The sequence below is a fragment of the Anolis sagrei genome, chromosome 4 (genome assembly GCF_037176765.1).
Source record: "Anolis sagrei isolate rAnoSag1 chromosome 4, rAnoSag1.mat, whole genome shotgun sequence".
Taxonomy (NCBI): domain Eukaryota; kingdom Metazoa; phylum Chordata; class Lepidosauria; order Squamata; family Dactyloidae; genus Anolis; species Anolis sagrei.
Genome location: NC_090024.1, coordinates 131,068,876 through 131,083,894, shown reverse-complemented (window position 1 = coordinate 131,083,894; position 15,019 = coordinate 131,068,876). Strand labels below are relative to the sequence as shown.

General features: G+C 42.0%; 1 protein-coding gene across 1 annotated transcript in view; it reads right to left on the bottom strand.

Annotated features, from left to right (window-relative positions):
• Positions 1-2,924: 2,924 nt before the first annotated feature.
• Positions 2,925-15,019, bottom strand: part of LOC132774328 (flavin-containing monooxygenase 1-like) — a 16,741-nt gene continuing 4,646 nt past the window's right edge. The window contains exons 5-9 of the mRNA XM_067467676.1: positions 13,492-13,634; positions 10,339-10,538; positions 9,252-9,607; positions 6,280-6,352; positions 2,925-3,977 (exon numbers count right to left, since the gene is read on the bottom strand). Coding sequence (XP_067323777.1) covers positions 3,635-3,977; positions 6,280-6,352; positions 9,252-9,607; positions 10,339-10,538; positions 13,492-13,634 — 1,115 coding nt within the window. The 3' untranslated portion in view covers positions 2,925-3,634. The remainder of the gene's footprint in view (positions 3,978-6,279; positions 6,353-9,251; positions 9,608-10,338; positions 10,539-13,491; positions 13,635-15,019) is intronic.

The window sequence follows — 15,019 nt, the reverse complement described above, 5'->3', positions numbered from 1 at the left end:
GGACTTTGGAACCTTTAACTGGGATTTATTCGACTTTGGACTGCTTCTGGATTACGGCTTCTTTTCACAGCTTTTTGTTTGCTTATTATCTTTGAACTGTGTGATTTTGGTGTGTTTTGGAGAAACTCTTATTTAATCTGGATTATTTGCCAGTTTAATCTGGATTATTTGCCAGTTTAATCCGGATTATTTTCCAAGTTTGTTTTTCAAGCTGCAAATTGCTGCAAACTTTAAGTTCTGACCAGAGGCACTGAATCAAGTGTCTCTGAGTCCTGTTTACTTTGCTTTAATAAACTATTGTTTTGGATATACTCCTGTGTCTGGCTCTTTAAGGCATCTGGGTTCCGACAGATTGCCTACTACCAGCAACCGTCAGGAATGGCAAATTTGTAAGGGCTGGCCACTCAGATGGCTCATCTTCAGGCTCAGTTGGCACAAATGCAGGGAGGGCAAGCCCCTGCAACGCAGCCCAAGTGGCGTGTCATGTTGCCGGAGCGTTTCGATGAGACCTGTGTTTCTTACGCAAGTAGAACTTTATTTTGGACAAATTGCTGCAACTGAGCTGCCTAATGACACAGCCAAGATGTCGTTTATGTTAAGTTTACTCACTGGAGCTGCAATTAAATGGGCTGTGTCAATTGTTACAGGGAACAGTCCAATTAGGAACAATTTGAATGCATTTAAGGAGGCACTAACTAATGCCTTTGGGGATCCGCTGAGAGAGGAGAATGCAGGTTGGGCCTTACATCGGCTACATCAAGGAAAGAGCACTGTGTTGGAGTATCTAAGTTCAATCTCCTCAAACATCAGCTTGACTGGGGAGAAAAACCGTTTATGCTCCTGTTTACAGCTGGCTTGTCGGATCAACTTCAGGACGAATTGGCTCATTTGGAGACACCTGACTCTTGGGATGACCTGGTGAAAAAGGTGCTGCACATTGATGTGCGTTTGGAGTTCCGGAGAAAAGGACGTCACAGCAGAGGCTTGATTCTACCTTCCCTTGCCAGCTCCGCAAGTAGAAGTAAAGGGGAGGAGGAGCCCATGCAGCTGGGCATTTACCGGAAGTTATCAGAAGCAGAGAAGGAGTGGAGACGACAACTTAATTTGTGCTTATATTATGGTGGTGGGGGGCATTTTGCTAGAAATTGTACCATCAAGTCATCCAAGGTGCAGGGAAAAGGTCAGCCCTAGTACACCCTGGGTCCAGTGCACTAGGACCAATGGTTCAATGGCCCAGAAATAAGGAGCATGTTTTTGTACAGATTAATCTTTTGTTGGGGAATGGTGGAAAGATAACTACATGGGCACCGGTAGACTCGGGAGCTACGGGGTCGTACATTGATGAAAAATTTGTTAAAGACCATGATATACCAGTGGTTAAAAAGAAGAATGTAGTTTGGATGGAGGGAGCAGATGGTAAACTCGTGGATGCAGGTTCCATAACTCATGAAACCTTGGGGGTGGCATGGGAATTACATGGAATCGTGGAATATTTCACTTGGGATGTAACCATGCTTCCTAGATATATCGTAATTCTAGGAATGAGTTGGCTATCCAAGGTTAATCCATCTATTGACTGGGGAAATAAGACCATTACATTAGAGAAGCATCAATGTTTAACTGTTTCTAGTCAGGATCCAGACTTGGTTGGAGTACCATTTTGTTATTTTGATTTTAGGGACGTGTTCTGTAAAAAAAGAGGCTGATAAATTGCCTCCTCATAGGCCTTATGGCTGTGCAATCAAGCTGGAGGAAGGCGCTTGTATGCATTATCAGTTCCTGAAAGACCAGCGCTAAGAGAGTTTTTAGATGAAAACCTGGAGAAAGGTTTTATAAGACCTTCAAGTTCACCTACAGCTGCGCCAGTATTTTTTGTGTCTACGAAAACGGGATCTTAGGTTAGTTTGCGATTATTATTATTATTATTATTATTATTATTATTAAAAATTTATTTGTACCCCAGTAACATCTCCCGAAGGACTCGATGGGGCTTACAAAGGCCAAGGCCTCAACACACAACATAACAATACAAAACCCAAGGCAAATTAAAAACAATTAAAGCAATATAACAATAAGCAATAAACAAAACACTAAGACACAATGAAACTGGGCCTGGCCAGAGTAATGGGTACAGGATTAAAAGTGCTGAAGGTGACAGGTGGGATATAAGGCTTATAGGGCAAGTGCAGTGTGCAGTGCGCGGCAGTCTTAGTTTTAATAAAGTGCTTCTGGGACTTGTTATTGGAGATTTCCTATTCTGGGAAGGCACATCGGAACAGCCAGGTCTTCAAGTTCTTTCTAAAGACTGCTAGGGTAGGGGCCTGTCTAAGATCTTTGGGGAGGGTGTTCCAGAGTCGGGGGGCCACCACAGAAAAGGCCCTGTCTCGTGTCCCCACCAAACGTGCTTGCAACGCAGGCAGGATCATGAGCAGGACCTCTCCAGATGACCGAAGTGAACGCGTGGGTTCATAAACGGAGATGCAGTCATGCAGGTAGGATGGTCCCAAACCGTTCAGGGCTTTGTAGGTAAGCACCTGCACCTTAAATTGGGCTTGGAAGATAAACGGCAGCCAGTGGAGCTCCTTGAACAGAAGAATTGAATCTCTGTAAGGGGCCCCAGTTAACATCCTGGCCACTGCTCGTTGGACCAGTTGGAACTTCCGAGCCGTTTTCAAGGGCAGCCCTCGTAGAGTGCATTGCAGTAGTCCAATCTGGAGGTGACCAAGGCATGGACCACCCTGGCCAGATCAGCCTTTGCGAGGTACGGTCGCAGTTGGCGCACAAGTCTCAGTTGTGCGAAAGCCCTCCCAGACACCGCCGACGCCTGAGCCTCAAGCGTAAGCGATGAATTCAAGAGGACTCCCAAACTGTGGACCTGTGGCTTCAGGGGGAGTGTAACCCCGTCCAGCACAGGTTGCCACCCTATACCCCGTTCAGGTTTACGATCGACCAGGAGGACCTCTGTCTCATCGGGATTGATCTACAGAGTACTTAATAAGTTCACTGTTAGAGATCATTACCCCTTACCTCTAATACCAGAATTATTATCCAGAGTGCAAGGAACGCCTATATTTTCAAAGTTAGATCTACGCGGCGCTTATAATTTAGTGCGAATTAAGGAGGGGGATGAATGGAAAACTGCGTTTAACACTTGCTTTGGGGCTTACGAGGAAAGAGGTTCCGACAGCGGGTCCCAAACTGTTTAGGGCTTTGTAGGTAAGAATCTGTACCTTGAATATTATTATATATTTTATAGAAATATGTTTTAATATTATATTTTATAGAAATTTTAATATGTGTTGTTATAGAATTTTTACAAAGTTTATGTGTTTTAACTATGCTGTAACCCATCTCGAGCCACAAGGGGAGGCAAGTAAGAAATAGAATTATTATTATTTCTTAATCACTTGTCTTTAATTTCTCCATAAGTATCAGAGGGGTAGGTCATCAGCAGCTTGCCCTCTGTTAACTGATCATGAGTTTCCCATTAAAATAAGTGAATTAGCAGAATGTGATGCTTCCCATTGAAAGAAGTGGTTTAAACACCATTCATATTCCATTTCATGAGATATACTGCATTTCCCTATTGTTTTTTACTCTAATATCAGCTAACTGCCCTGTGGATACACCAGAACTAATTGAAACTGAAGTAAATTCCAACAAATACAGCAAAGAGGGCAAGCACTTTAAGCACATATGTAGAGAAACTTGAAGTGTCTTCTACAACTCGGGTTCTTGTGGGCTTCAAGGTTCGCTCCCACTGGGTCAGGATTGCATTTCTGGCCCCTTCCCATTTCCCAGGCCCAGTTAAACGGTATTGGTAGGCAGAGCATGGCCCAAAGAATATCTTTATGGCTATTTCTGGATCTTTGAGAAGCAGAGCTGGCACACTAGGTTTTACACCAATGAAGGAGGCCAGTTGGTCCATGTAGACCATCCAATCTGTCTTCAGAACCTCATCAAACGTGAAGCCAAACCTTAATGATAATGAAAAAGAAAATGAAATGAACAAAGAGGAAAGAGAAGAAACAAATATGTCTAATAATTAGGTGAAACAGAAGGAATGGCACTGAATGTTGTTTCCCTTATTCCCCCATCTACACTTCCTAATGGTAAGAGCTATTGGAATTAGGCTAACTCAGAAAGTGGTGGACTCTCCATCTATGAAGGGCCCAGCCTGGGAATGCGCGGCCCTGCCGTCTCCTCTCTGGACCAATCCTGACATAGATCCTACCCAGTCTCTTTCTCTGGCCAACACAAAACAAAAGAGGGGTGGTGAAAACTGGAACAATGGTTTTATATGGTTGTATAAAAAGTGTTGTGAAGAGCACGTGCTCTCTTATGCTTGTAATTTTGGAGCAAGGGCTCACAAGCATTGATTCTTGGCTAAGATGAAATAAATGCCTCTGTCCTATGTCTTTCTTCACTGGGGAGATTTTTTAAAATCTGGAACATTGTTTACCAAGCTGTTCCCTCTCAATTTATTGCGGTCTAAATTCCATATCAGTATTATTGCTTCCCTTGATCTAGACCTGTGGTTCTCAACCTGTGGGTCCCCAGATGTTTTGGCTTTCAACTCCCCAAAACTCTAACAGCTGGTAAACTGGCTGGGATTTCTGGGGGTTGTAGGCCAAAACACCTGGGGGCCCACAGGTTGAGAACCACTGATCTAGACACTAGACTCCTGTTGATGCAGCCTAGAATCACATTGCTTTTTTTAGTTGCTAATTCACAGTGTTGATGCCTGCTCAGCTTGTGGTCTACTAAGGCCCCTTATACACTTCCATATACAATCCATATTATCTGCTTTGAACTGGATTATATGGCAGTGTAGACTCATACAATCCAGTTCAAAGCATATAATGTGGACAATCCACTTTGATAATCTGTATTATATGGCAGTTTAGACGGGGCCTAAGACCTAGACCCTTTTCACATAGGTTGTTTTCAAGCCAGGTGTCACCCCAGATCTGTGCCTGTATTTATTTATTTATTTTACAGTATTTATATTCCGCTCTTCTCACCCTGCAGGGGACTCAGGGCGGATTACAATGTACATATACATGGCAAACATTCAATGCCATAGTTACACACCATATATAGACAGACACACAGAGGCTATTTAACATTCCAGCTTTTTCATGAGGGTATTCTGGCCACCAGGGGAGCTGTCGTTTCACCGTCCATTTGTGACACTGATGAAATACTTCCTCCTTCTTTGCATGCTTGCTGGAGATTTTTTATGGCATCGTAAATTAGCCTCCCAACATAAGCGGTACCTAAATTTCCTACTTAACAGATGCAACTGTCTTTCAGGCTGCAAAGGTCGACAGCAAGCTACACAAATTGGTCAGAAGCTCACTCCAACCCGGGCTGGCTTCGAACTTTTTGGTCAGTAGTGATCTTAATGTAGCTGACTCCCAGCCAGCTGCGCCACAGTCCCAGTCATTTATATTGTCTATGTGTACCATCCTACATTTCTCCCTGTTGAAATTCACAACTATTATTTCCAGAACACAGAGATCAAATGAGAGAAATAGGAATCAAAACAAACTAATCCAATTATTTAAGTACTGCAATATTGCTAAAGTACTTTAGAACTTTGACCATAACTTTTGAATAATAATAAAGAAGGTTCAGTGGAAATTGGTGGAAATCAATTTTGCCAGAATCTACAGTTAGAAAACTCTGGAAGATTTTAAGAAAAAGTCTGTGTACAGATCTAGGAATATGCAGGTAAAAGTAAAACAAAAACAATGGAAAACTCTCCGTTCTACCAGAAGATTTACCTCTGTCTGAAGCCCCTTCTACACTGCCATACAATCAAGATTATCAAAGCAGATAATCCATATTATTTGCTTTGAACTGGATTATCTACACTGTCATATAATCTAGCTCAGAGCAGATAACCTTGATTTTATATGGCAGTGTAGAAGGGGCCTGAATGACCCCCCAATTTCCAGAACATCTCCTTATTTCAAGTGTCACAAGTTGAGGATCAACACCATAAAAATAACAGTATAAATTCTAAAATCCTAAATTTCACAGCAAATACAGCTGAGCCTGTTTCTGAGCTTCCTAATGATTTCCTTGGTTATGGCATGATGTGAAGAGTCAAATAACGAGTAGCTGATCAAATGCTCTGGCACAAATGAGACTATTTTCTAAATATCTTCATAACAATGAAGGCATAGAGTCAAAGTTGTATGGTTTCTTTATTATCAGCTGACAACCCTAACCTAATTACTGAGGATTTGTCTTGGTTTTATAAAGACTTACCACTTTTTCTTGTTTTTCTTAATTTCATTGACCTCCTTCACCATTATGTTCACTGGAGGCAATTTACATAAGCCTAGAAGACAGGAGAAATGTTTCAGGGAATCACAAAATGAAAAATGAAAACCAAGCCAAACCCACGCACAAAGAAAAACAACTTTTAGAAGATGTCTTCAAACAGAAGAACAGTTTGCTCATCTATAAATAAGGCTCAGTGGCTGTTTGCAGTGGTATTTTAAGTGTGAAAAAAAATCTTAATTGTCAATCCAAATTGCACAAGATCCCCAATGATGCAGCAGGGAGCACAGTAAAGTTCAATCAGTTTTTTAGATATGCTGTGCTAAGTGTGATGTTGAGAGTGGCGCCACCTATGTGTAGAACTGTTAGTTGCAAGATTTAAACTGTTCTATCATGCTTAATCCTGCCTTTTTACCCTGCTTATGTATAGTTGGATTGATTGGTTATTTATAGCTGTCAATCAAGCTTCGCACCTTCCTGGGTCTTTCCAGAACAACGCTGACGGCGGCAGTAAGGGCTGAGCTAGGAATACTCCCAGTAAAAGCTCAAATCTGAATGAGACAGTTTAATTACTGTTCAAAAGTAAACTCTGGATCCTAGTAGACTTCCTTGCCTATGTCTAGAGGATCAAGTCCAGCATGACCAGAAGTCATCGTGGATGGCGGCTCTGAATAATGAGCTGGCTGGATTCAGTCTGCCTTTGCAATTTCTGGGTGTTTTGGGTCCGGGGGCAGGGCAAGTGCTCAAGTGGCGCATTCGGGATGTCTATGCACAGCTGGACCTAGAGAGCATAGGTAGGTCTTCAGCCACAAGGTTTTTAGCTTCCCACAAAAGGAATATTCATTTAGAGCACTACCTAACTATTCCACTTCCTCTACCCTTAAGAAGAATATATACTAGGACTAGGTTTTAACAACTCAGTACTATGGTGCAAACCGGGCGCTACTGTAACATCCCAAGAAGTGAGAGATTCTGCGTCTGGGGAGAACAAACAGTGGAAGACATTGAACATTTCTTAATTGACTGTCCAGCATATACTGAACTGCGAGACAGATATTTGCATCCAATATTATCCAACTGCAGGTCCCCCAACAGAAATGATATTCTGACATCCCTCTTGCAAGGGCAGGAAAGATCCAACATAATCAGAGTAAGCCTTTTTATTCTGAAAGCCATTAAGAAAAGAGCAGATTTCCTGAAAGAAGAACCAGGAAAATAAGATTCTGACAATAAATAGAAAGTCAGTTGCTGTCCTCACCTTTTTGCCTTGTTTTTCACTCATGTTCTATTTTGAAATGGTCATATGACTGATCAAATAAATACATATTATTATTATTATTATTATTATTATTATTATATAGCTGTCAATCAGTGTTGTTTGCACCAGTTGAATTGCTTTCTCAAACTCAATTGTTTGGCTCCACCTCTTCCTGGAGGAGGGGAGTGCTTCCCTTTTTTATTCTGCCATCAGAGTTTCTATCAAATGGATGTGAATAAGAGACTTGGCTCTAAAAGCTCCTGATTAAAATTACCAGTTTTAAGGTTTTTTACCCTTGGGACTCATGCTTTATGTCCAGATCATCCTGGACAACACTGAGGAGACCCAAGCGCCTTCAAACCGGTTCTTTTGGCACCAGAGGAAGGTCTTGTCCCTTCAACATAGGCCATTGGACTGGGGTTGTGTTTATTCCGATATTCACAGCCATTGAGGAAAGAGGAAATAGGAAAAGCCTCTCAGCTTCAAACTCTTTGGACTTCAGAGATTGTAAAGTATATTTCCTTTATCCCTGTTGAAACAACAAGCTTGTGCCTGAGAAAGATAACTCATTGTGAACAATAAATACCATTTTGAGTTATCTGTTGTGTTTTGGTCTTTGGGAGTTCCAGTTTCCTATAGGAGGGCAAGAAGCAATCCCCTGGGGAAAGATGCCACGTCCATGCCTCTTTTACTAAGAGCTATAGCCCCAGGCACAACGGCACACTAAGCTTTCAGGCCTCGAAGATTTGGATGTTACTCTATTACTAGGAAGCATTAGCATACAATTTAAAGCAAATATGCAAACATTAAAACAGAATTAAATATAAACAATATTTTAAAAAATCAGTTATTAGCCATTAAAACATATTCAGAGTTAGAAACCACAGCACCCCCTGACTTGATCTGAAAAACCTTCATTTTTAAAGCCTGTCTCAAGAGAAAGGTTTTAGCCTGCCAATAATCAATCCACATTATTTGCTTTGAAGTGGATTATATGAATCCATGCTGTCATATAATCTAGTTCAAATCAGATAATCTGAATTGTATATGGCAGTGCAGACAGAGCCCAAGAGGCTAGGCTGCCCCCCCCCCCCTTTCCAACTTTCTTTGCATTGGATTTAGTCAGGCATTTTACATGTAACTGAGGGTCTATTTAGTCGGGCATTTTACATATAACTGAGGGTTTATTTTAGGCTTTCTCATCTTGCATGTGTTTTAAACACATGTTATTTTTAATTTATCTTTTGTTCTTGGAATTTAATGTGAGCTTTTAATTATTTTGGAAGCCATCATAGGTCCCAGTCTGGGATAAAACCAGCAAAATAAATACATAAATAAAGCCTAAAAGTGGTGTCTTCACTTTCAGGTGTTCTTATAGTATCAGAATAGAGATGGGTATGATTTTTTTTATGTAGACAACTGGCTAGTTTTAGTTATAATAATACCACTTGATACTCTTAAGACCCAGAATCATGATTTCTATATGCAGTTATTCTATTTATTATTTATTTATTTAAAACTTTTATATCCCGATCTTCTCACCTCCGTAGAGGGACTCAGATCGGCTTACAGACCGGCTTATATTCATTCTTAAGAGCACTTTTCTAAGGTAGCAATGTCAACTATAAGTCATGCCCACTAGTGTCACTTCCTAAATGTGCACTTAGACCTTTGGAGTGCTGTGTCCCATCTTACATACCATTAAAGACACGAGTGACCCAGCGTGCCTGGATTTCCACTGGTGGTACGATTGGTCCAAATGGCCTGAAGTACCCGATAAGGGCAAGTGTTGGTTTCTCCAGCTGAGGAGGGAAGATGTATTTGTACAATGAAGCATGCTTATCTTCAACTTTGATGACAGACTCATCAATGAAAGGAAATGAAGCCTTGTATCCAGTGGCAAAGACAACAATATCCACATCTTCTGCCTCGGGAGTATTTGCAAATATCACAGCATTTTCTTTAAACGCCTTCACTTCAGGTCTAATAGTGATCTTCCCACTGAGGATGCAAGCAGGCAGCTCATCATTTATCACTGGCTCTCTCATCACAGATCTAAGAGGAAGGATTAAGAAATCAAGATTACTTTATTCATTGCCAGGTACTTCAATAAATACACAGAGGGCATTTCCACACTGCCCCTTTATCCTGGGATCTGATCCCAAATTATCTGTTTATCCCCGGTTATCTGGCAGTGGGGGAAGTAGCAGCCAATAATGAAAGGACCAAGGTAGTGACATCTCCAGCCCATCCTCTGTTCAGATATCAGCCAGCACGCCAATGCCTTAAATCAAGAAATAGTTTTCTAAGATTTATAGAGATACTTGCAGAAATACCTCCGCAAACAAGAGTCCAAAAGTGGCAGGCAAAAACCCAGAACCACAATCAGTGGCTGATACCAGATGAGAACCCCCCCCCCCCCCCGGGCACACAGAAGACTTCGAAGGCACTGAACAGACTGTGCTCTGGCACCATGAGATGCAGAGCCAACCTTAAGAAATGAGACCACAAAGTAGCGTCCACAACATGTGAGTGTGGAGAAGAGCAAACCACAGACCACTTATTACAATGCAGTCTGAGCCCTGCCACCTGCACAATGGAGGACCTTCTTATAGCAACACCAGAGGCACTCCAAGTGGCCAGCTACTGGTCAAAGAACATTTAGTATAATGCCAAGTTTTTTATACTTTGTGTTTTTTAAATGCATTACAACTGTACCCTTGGTTCACTCCTGTTACGATAAATAAATAACTTGTTGTTTCTATGTGATAATTTATACTAAGTACCTATCTTTTGGAATGATTCCATAGTTGGCATGATCAAACCACTGGCTCGCTCGGTTTGCAACCAGCCATGCTGTGATACGCCCAGGAAGACTATTTCGGACTATGTTCTTAAAACGAGTAAGGAACACCATGTCCCATGGGTAGCCATTGTCAAAAACACGGCTCAGCGCCCAAGCACCTTTACTTGTGCTAATCATCACCTAAAAAAAGGAAGACAATCAAACACAGCAACAACCTGTTAGGAATCATTCTATACAGTACTGCATTAGTGATTTCATTAGTTATGTAAGCCAACTTTTAAAATAAGAAATTCAATTTTCTACATGGATTTGATAGTCTATATTTTCTCTCTCAATCTCTCTCTTTCAAAACACACAAAGACACATATTCTGGTCTGTCCCAAAATTTAATTCAATGTGTGTACTTTGATCCTAAAGTCTTTTAGAATTTGAGTAGCGAAAGAATTGCCTAGCACTGCAAGTACATACTGGTATACTAACGTGAATCTGAAAACCAGTAGCCCCTCAGCCACAGTTCACTAAGTTCCGTCACCCATGACCATCAGTCTTGCTGGCTGGGATTTATGGGAGCTTGGGGCCTGCAACATTTAAAGGGGCACAATTTCCCCACAAGTAACTTTCGGCCAGGCTTCCTTCACCCCCTTTCTAAGGCACCATCTACACTGCCATATAAAAAAACGCAGATTCTCCCTAACGTCCTCTCCAATCCATTACAAATCAGGGTCCCTGGTATACTGAGATCCTCAGGGAAATGAAACGAGAAGGATAATAACTAAAGCACAGATGGCAGAAAACTAGACTTTTATGTGACAAGACACGGTATAGAGGGCACCTTTGCTCCTATAAGGTGGCAATATGTGCAGTGAAGAAAGCTTTCTTCTTTGCACACTTTGCACCTGCAGATTCACATCTTGTTGTCAGGTGCGGCTGAAGCAATAGGCAAGATACGCATTTGCGTATAGCACGAATCCCCAAGGGGCACTCCTCCAAGGCAACAACAACAACAGGAGGGGAAGCACTGCTTTGGCTCACTTTCTGCCTCCCTCCCTGCTGCCTTTCCTCTGGATCAAAAGCATCCTTCCTCCCCACTCCTTCCACCTTTGATCTCCGCGGTCAGGCGCACCATTTTAGGCGAACAGCAGCTCAGCAAGCAAGGCTTCCTCCTTTTCCTCTTCCTCCGCTCAGCTGCTTTGAGAGACAACAAGAGTCAGGCAGCGAGGAGGAGGAGGAGGCAAGAGAGCAAAGAGATTCGGCCTACAGACAAGCTCCGCTGGCTTCCTAGTGATCAAGATGAGTGGCTCCTTTTCCTGAGTTGGAGGAAAAAGCAGGGCAAATCCACCACCCCGAGGACTCAGGCCCCGCTGCAGCTCCTTGTAGGCCTCTTTGCCACCTGCCCCCATCTGCACTGACTGCTTAATGCCATGAATGAAAGCCAGCCTCAAACTGCACGACCACAAACAACAGCAAACTCCCACAAAAGCAAGCACGCAAAAGAAAGCAAGCAGCCCGGTTCGTGTCATCACGAACATGCTGACTTCGAAGATTTTTAACATTCCATTATACATATTATTGTTGTTCAGATTTTTTTACTTTGCAAACAGCATTGCAAAAATAACCAGAATGCAAATATTAGCGAATAGGTGCATGTATAGGTCTATGTATAATTTTTCCCTGAGAATTTGAGATGGTTGAGTAAAAATATGACCACATTTCTCCCATTCCTCCTTTCCATTTCTCCCATTCTTTTTTTAAAGCAGTGGTTCCCAACCTGTGTACGTGGACCACCAGTGGTCCCCAAGATCTAAAATATGGTCCAGGGCCTCACCGTTAATACACCATTGCAATGAGAGTGGCTGGTCTCGTGAAACCCTCTTACAGTGCTGAGGCAACAGGGATGTCATGAGGAGAGAGGCTGACTATCCACAAAAGGCATGACAACAAGCTTCCTGACTGCTGCTTCTCTTCCTCCTCCTTCGCCTGAGCAGAGCCGTTCCATGTGGTGTCTGGAAGCGGGGGTGCCTTTGTGTCTTCACTTTTATGCCTGTTCCTGGGGTTATTTGGGGCGCTGGTTCAGAAAATTGCATTGGATAGACCACATCAACTCTAGATTATTAAGTATGGGTTTCTGTGGGCGAGCAGATGGCAATTACTGGATGGCATATGTTCTGTATCAGAAACTAGAGCTGATGTGGTCTATCCAATGCATTTTTTCTGAATCAGCACCCCAACCAAATCTAAAGTTGACCAAAAACAGATTCATAACGCTTTTGGTACTAATGTTGAAGAGTGGTCCCTGGTCAAAAACAATTGGGAACCACTGCTAAAGGGATGCTGCCACGCCACATGTTTTTGGGAAAGATGACTAAATTTAAGGTGCAATATCTCAAGTGAGAAGTACTGAGAGTGCCTTGGACCGTGAGAAAATCCAACCAGTCCATACTTCAGGAAATAAAGTCCGATTGTTCATTGGAGGGAAGGATATTTGAGGCAAAGATGAGAAGACAGGAAAGCTTAGAGAAGACAATGATGCTGTAGAAAATGGAAGGAAAAAGGAAGAGGAGCCAACCAAGGGCAAGATGGATGGATGGGATCCTTGAAGTGACTGGCTTGACTCTGAATGAGCTGGGGGTGGTGATGGCCAACAGGGAGTTCTGGCGTGGGCTGGTCCAGGAGGTCACGAAGAGTCAGAAGCGACTGAACGAATAAACAACTATTTCAAGTTCCCTTCCAGGCCGCACTCAAGCTACTATCCCTAACTTTCTTCTTATGTCCAGTTAAATTAGTTAGAATACATGAAAAGGGAAAGTATCTGAAGGCCTGTTCTTGCAGTGTCTTTTACATTCTAACAATGCCATTTCCACACTTGTGGATTTTTTCAAAGATTCTTGTTGCATTAATTGACTCCCTGAAATATTAATTGCAGCTCACAGCAGAAGCAATTTATTTCTCCCATTCTTTAATTTTTATTACATTTGGTAGAAGCACTGTGTTTTCTAAACTGGCTTAGGCGCATTTTAATTTCAGTTGTATCAACATGACAATTTGGTTTTCTCGTGGTTGTTCACATTAGTCAATACACCAGTAATTCAGAATTAGTGAACACATATCTTGTGTTTAAAATGAGAAATGTTACCTTTTTTGCTGTGTGTGTTGCTGCCACTGCAATATCAACTCCTGAATTCCCCATGCCAATCACAAGCACTCTTTTATCCCGGAATACTTCTGCGTTTTTATAGTGCCGGCTATGAAGATACATGCCATTAAATTTTTCTATACCTGTGTGGAAGAAAGAACATGGCACAGTGAGCTTCCAAATGGCATCTAAAAGAACAGTAGCCCAATTCTATACAGTACTTTTTCCTTGGAAATTTCAGTCAATGAAGTGAGGTCTACTCCTAAGTGAATTGTAGTTTTAGTGATTTTCTAGTGTCTGTTTGGATCATGAGGCCTACATCCTGAAGTGAAGCCTCGGGCCAGGATCTTTGGCACCCCCCCCCCCCCAAATCTACTGCTAAGGTTAAGGGAAGGGTTTAGGATATAATAAGTCAGTTTAAATGATAACACAAAAGTAACCATTATATTTATTTCAATAATTATATGGATGTACAGTAATATCAAAAATTATCTCAAATGTTTAGCTTTATTGGCACAGTTTTTTCAACAATTTCAGTAAAATCAACTTGCTTAGCTAAATAATTTTCAGTGTGTACATTAGCTAGATGATCAAGTCACTCAACTAGGTGTGTTTTTTGGCATGCTTTCAGTGAATTTGTCAGCCTGCTGGAATGATCTTTTACTTAAGAAACAGTAACTGATACTGTACAATGAACTTTCTATTTCATCACATTGATTAAATTCCACTGAGTCAAACACTTTAGAAGTTGTAACACACTGTGTTCATCACATTGGGTTAGGTTCAAGTGTAGGGTAGAGCATTCTTGATGTGTCTAAAGTGTTGGGAGAGGGAGAAGAGGCCTTCGTTGGGACGGCTTGATCCCGTTGTTGTTTGGTTGCAGAGTGAGCACCCTCCTGATGTCTTGGTCACCAAGTTCAGAGCAACCTGGTATTGAAGGGAACCCCTTTTGTTCAGCACCCCAAGGCTGGTGTCAGAAAGCAAGCAGACTCTGTAGGTGAAGCAAAATCTCTTGATTTAAGTGTGGCCACACAGGGACAAACAGCCAAGACAGACCAGTGTCTTCAAAGAAGGCTGTCTGTGTCACTTGGATCTTTCAGTCACCTTATATACATGTCTTTTCGCTGTGTCATGAGCACACACCTCTCTTATCGGATCAACCTTTCAAAAACATGTTTTCTCATATTTTGTCACTTCGGTGCCTCTAAACTGATAACCTTCTACGAACTACGTAAACATACATATTATTGTTTCAGATAAGCATTTTGGGTGTCAACCCACCCTGGGCATACTTGACAATAGAGCATCTTGTGTCTTTCAGATACTTTATCTCCTCTTGGCCTTCGGTCTTCCGTAGGCCAGAGGAGAGGGACAAACCCCTCTTTAGGTTTGCATTTCAGCATTTCAACATTTCTAAGTTCTGTTAACCCTTTCAGTATCAGATCATGGGATCTTAGGACGGTGTAGAAGGGATCTTTATGGCTTTAATATGTAGTCAACTTCTACCACCCCTCCAAATTATGGAGAG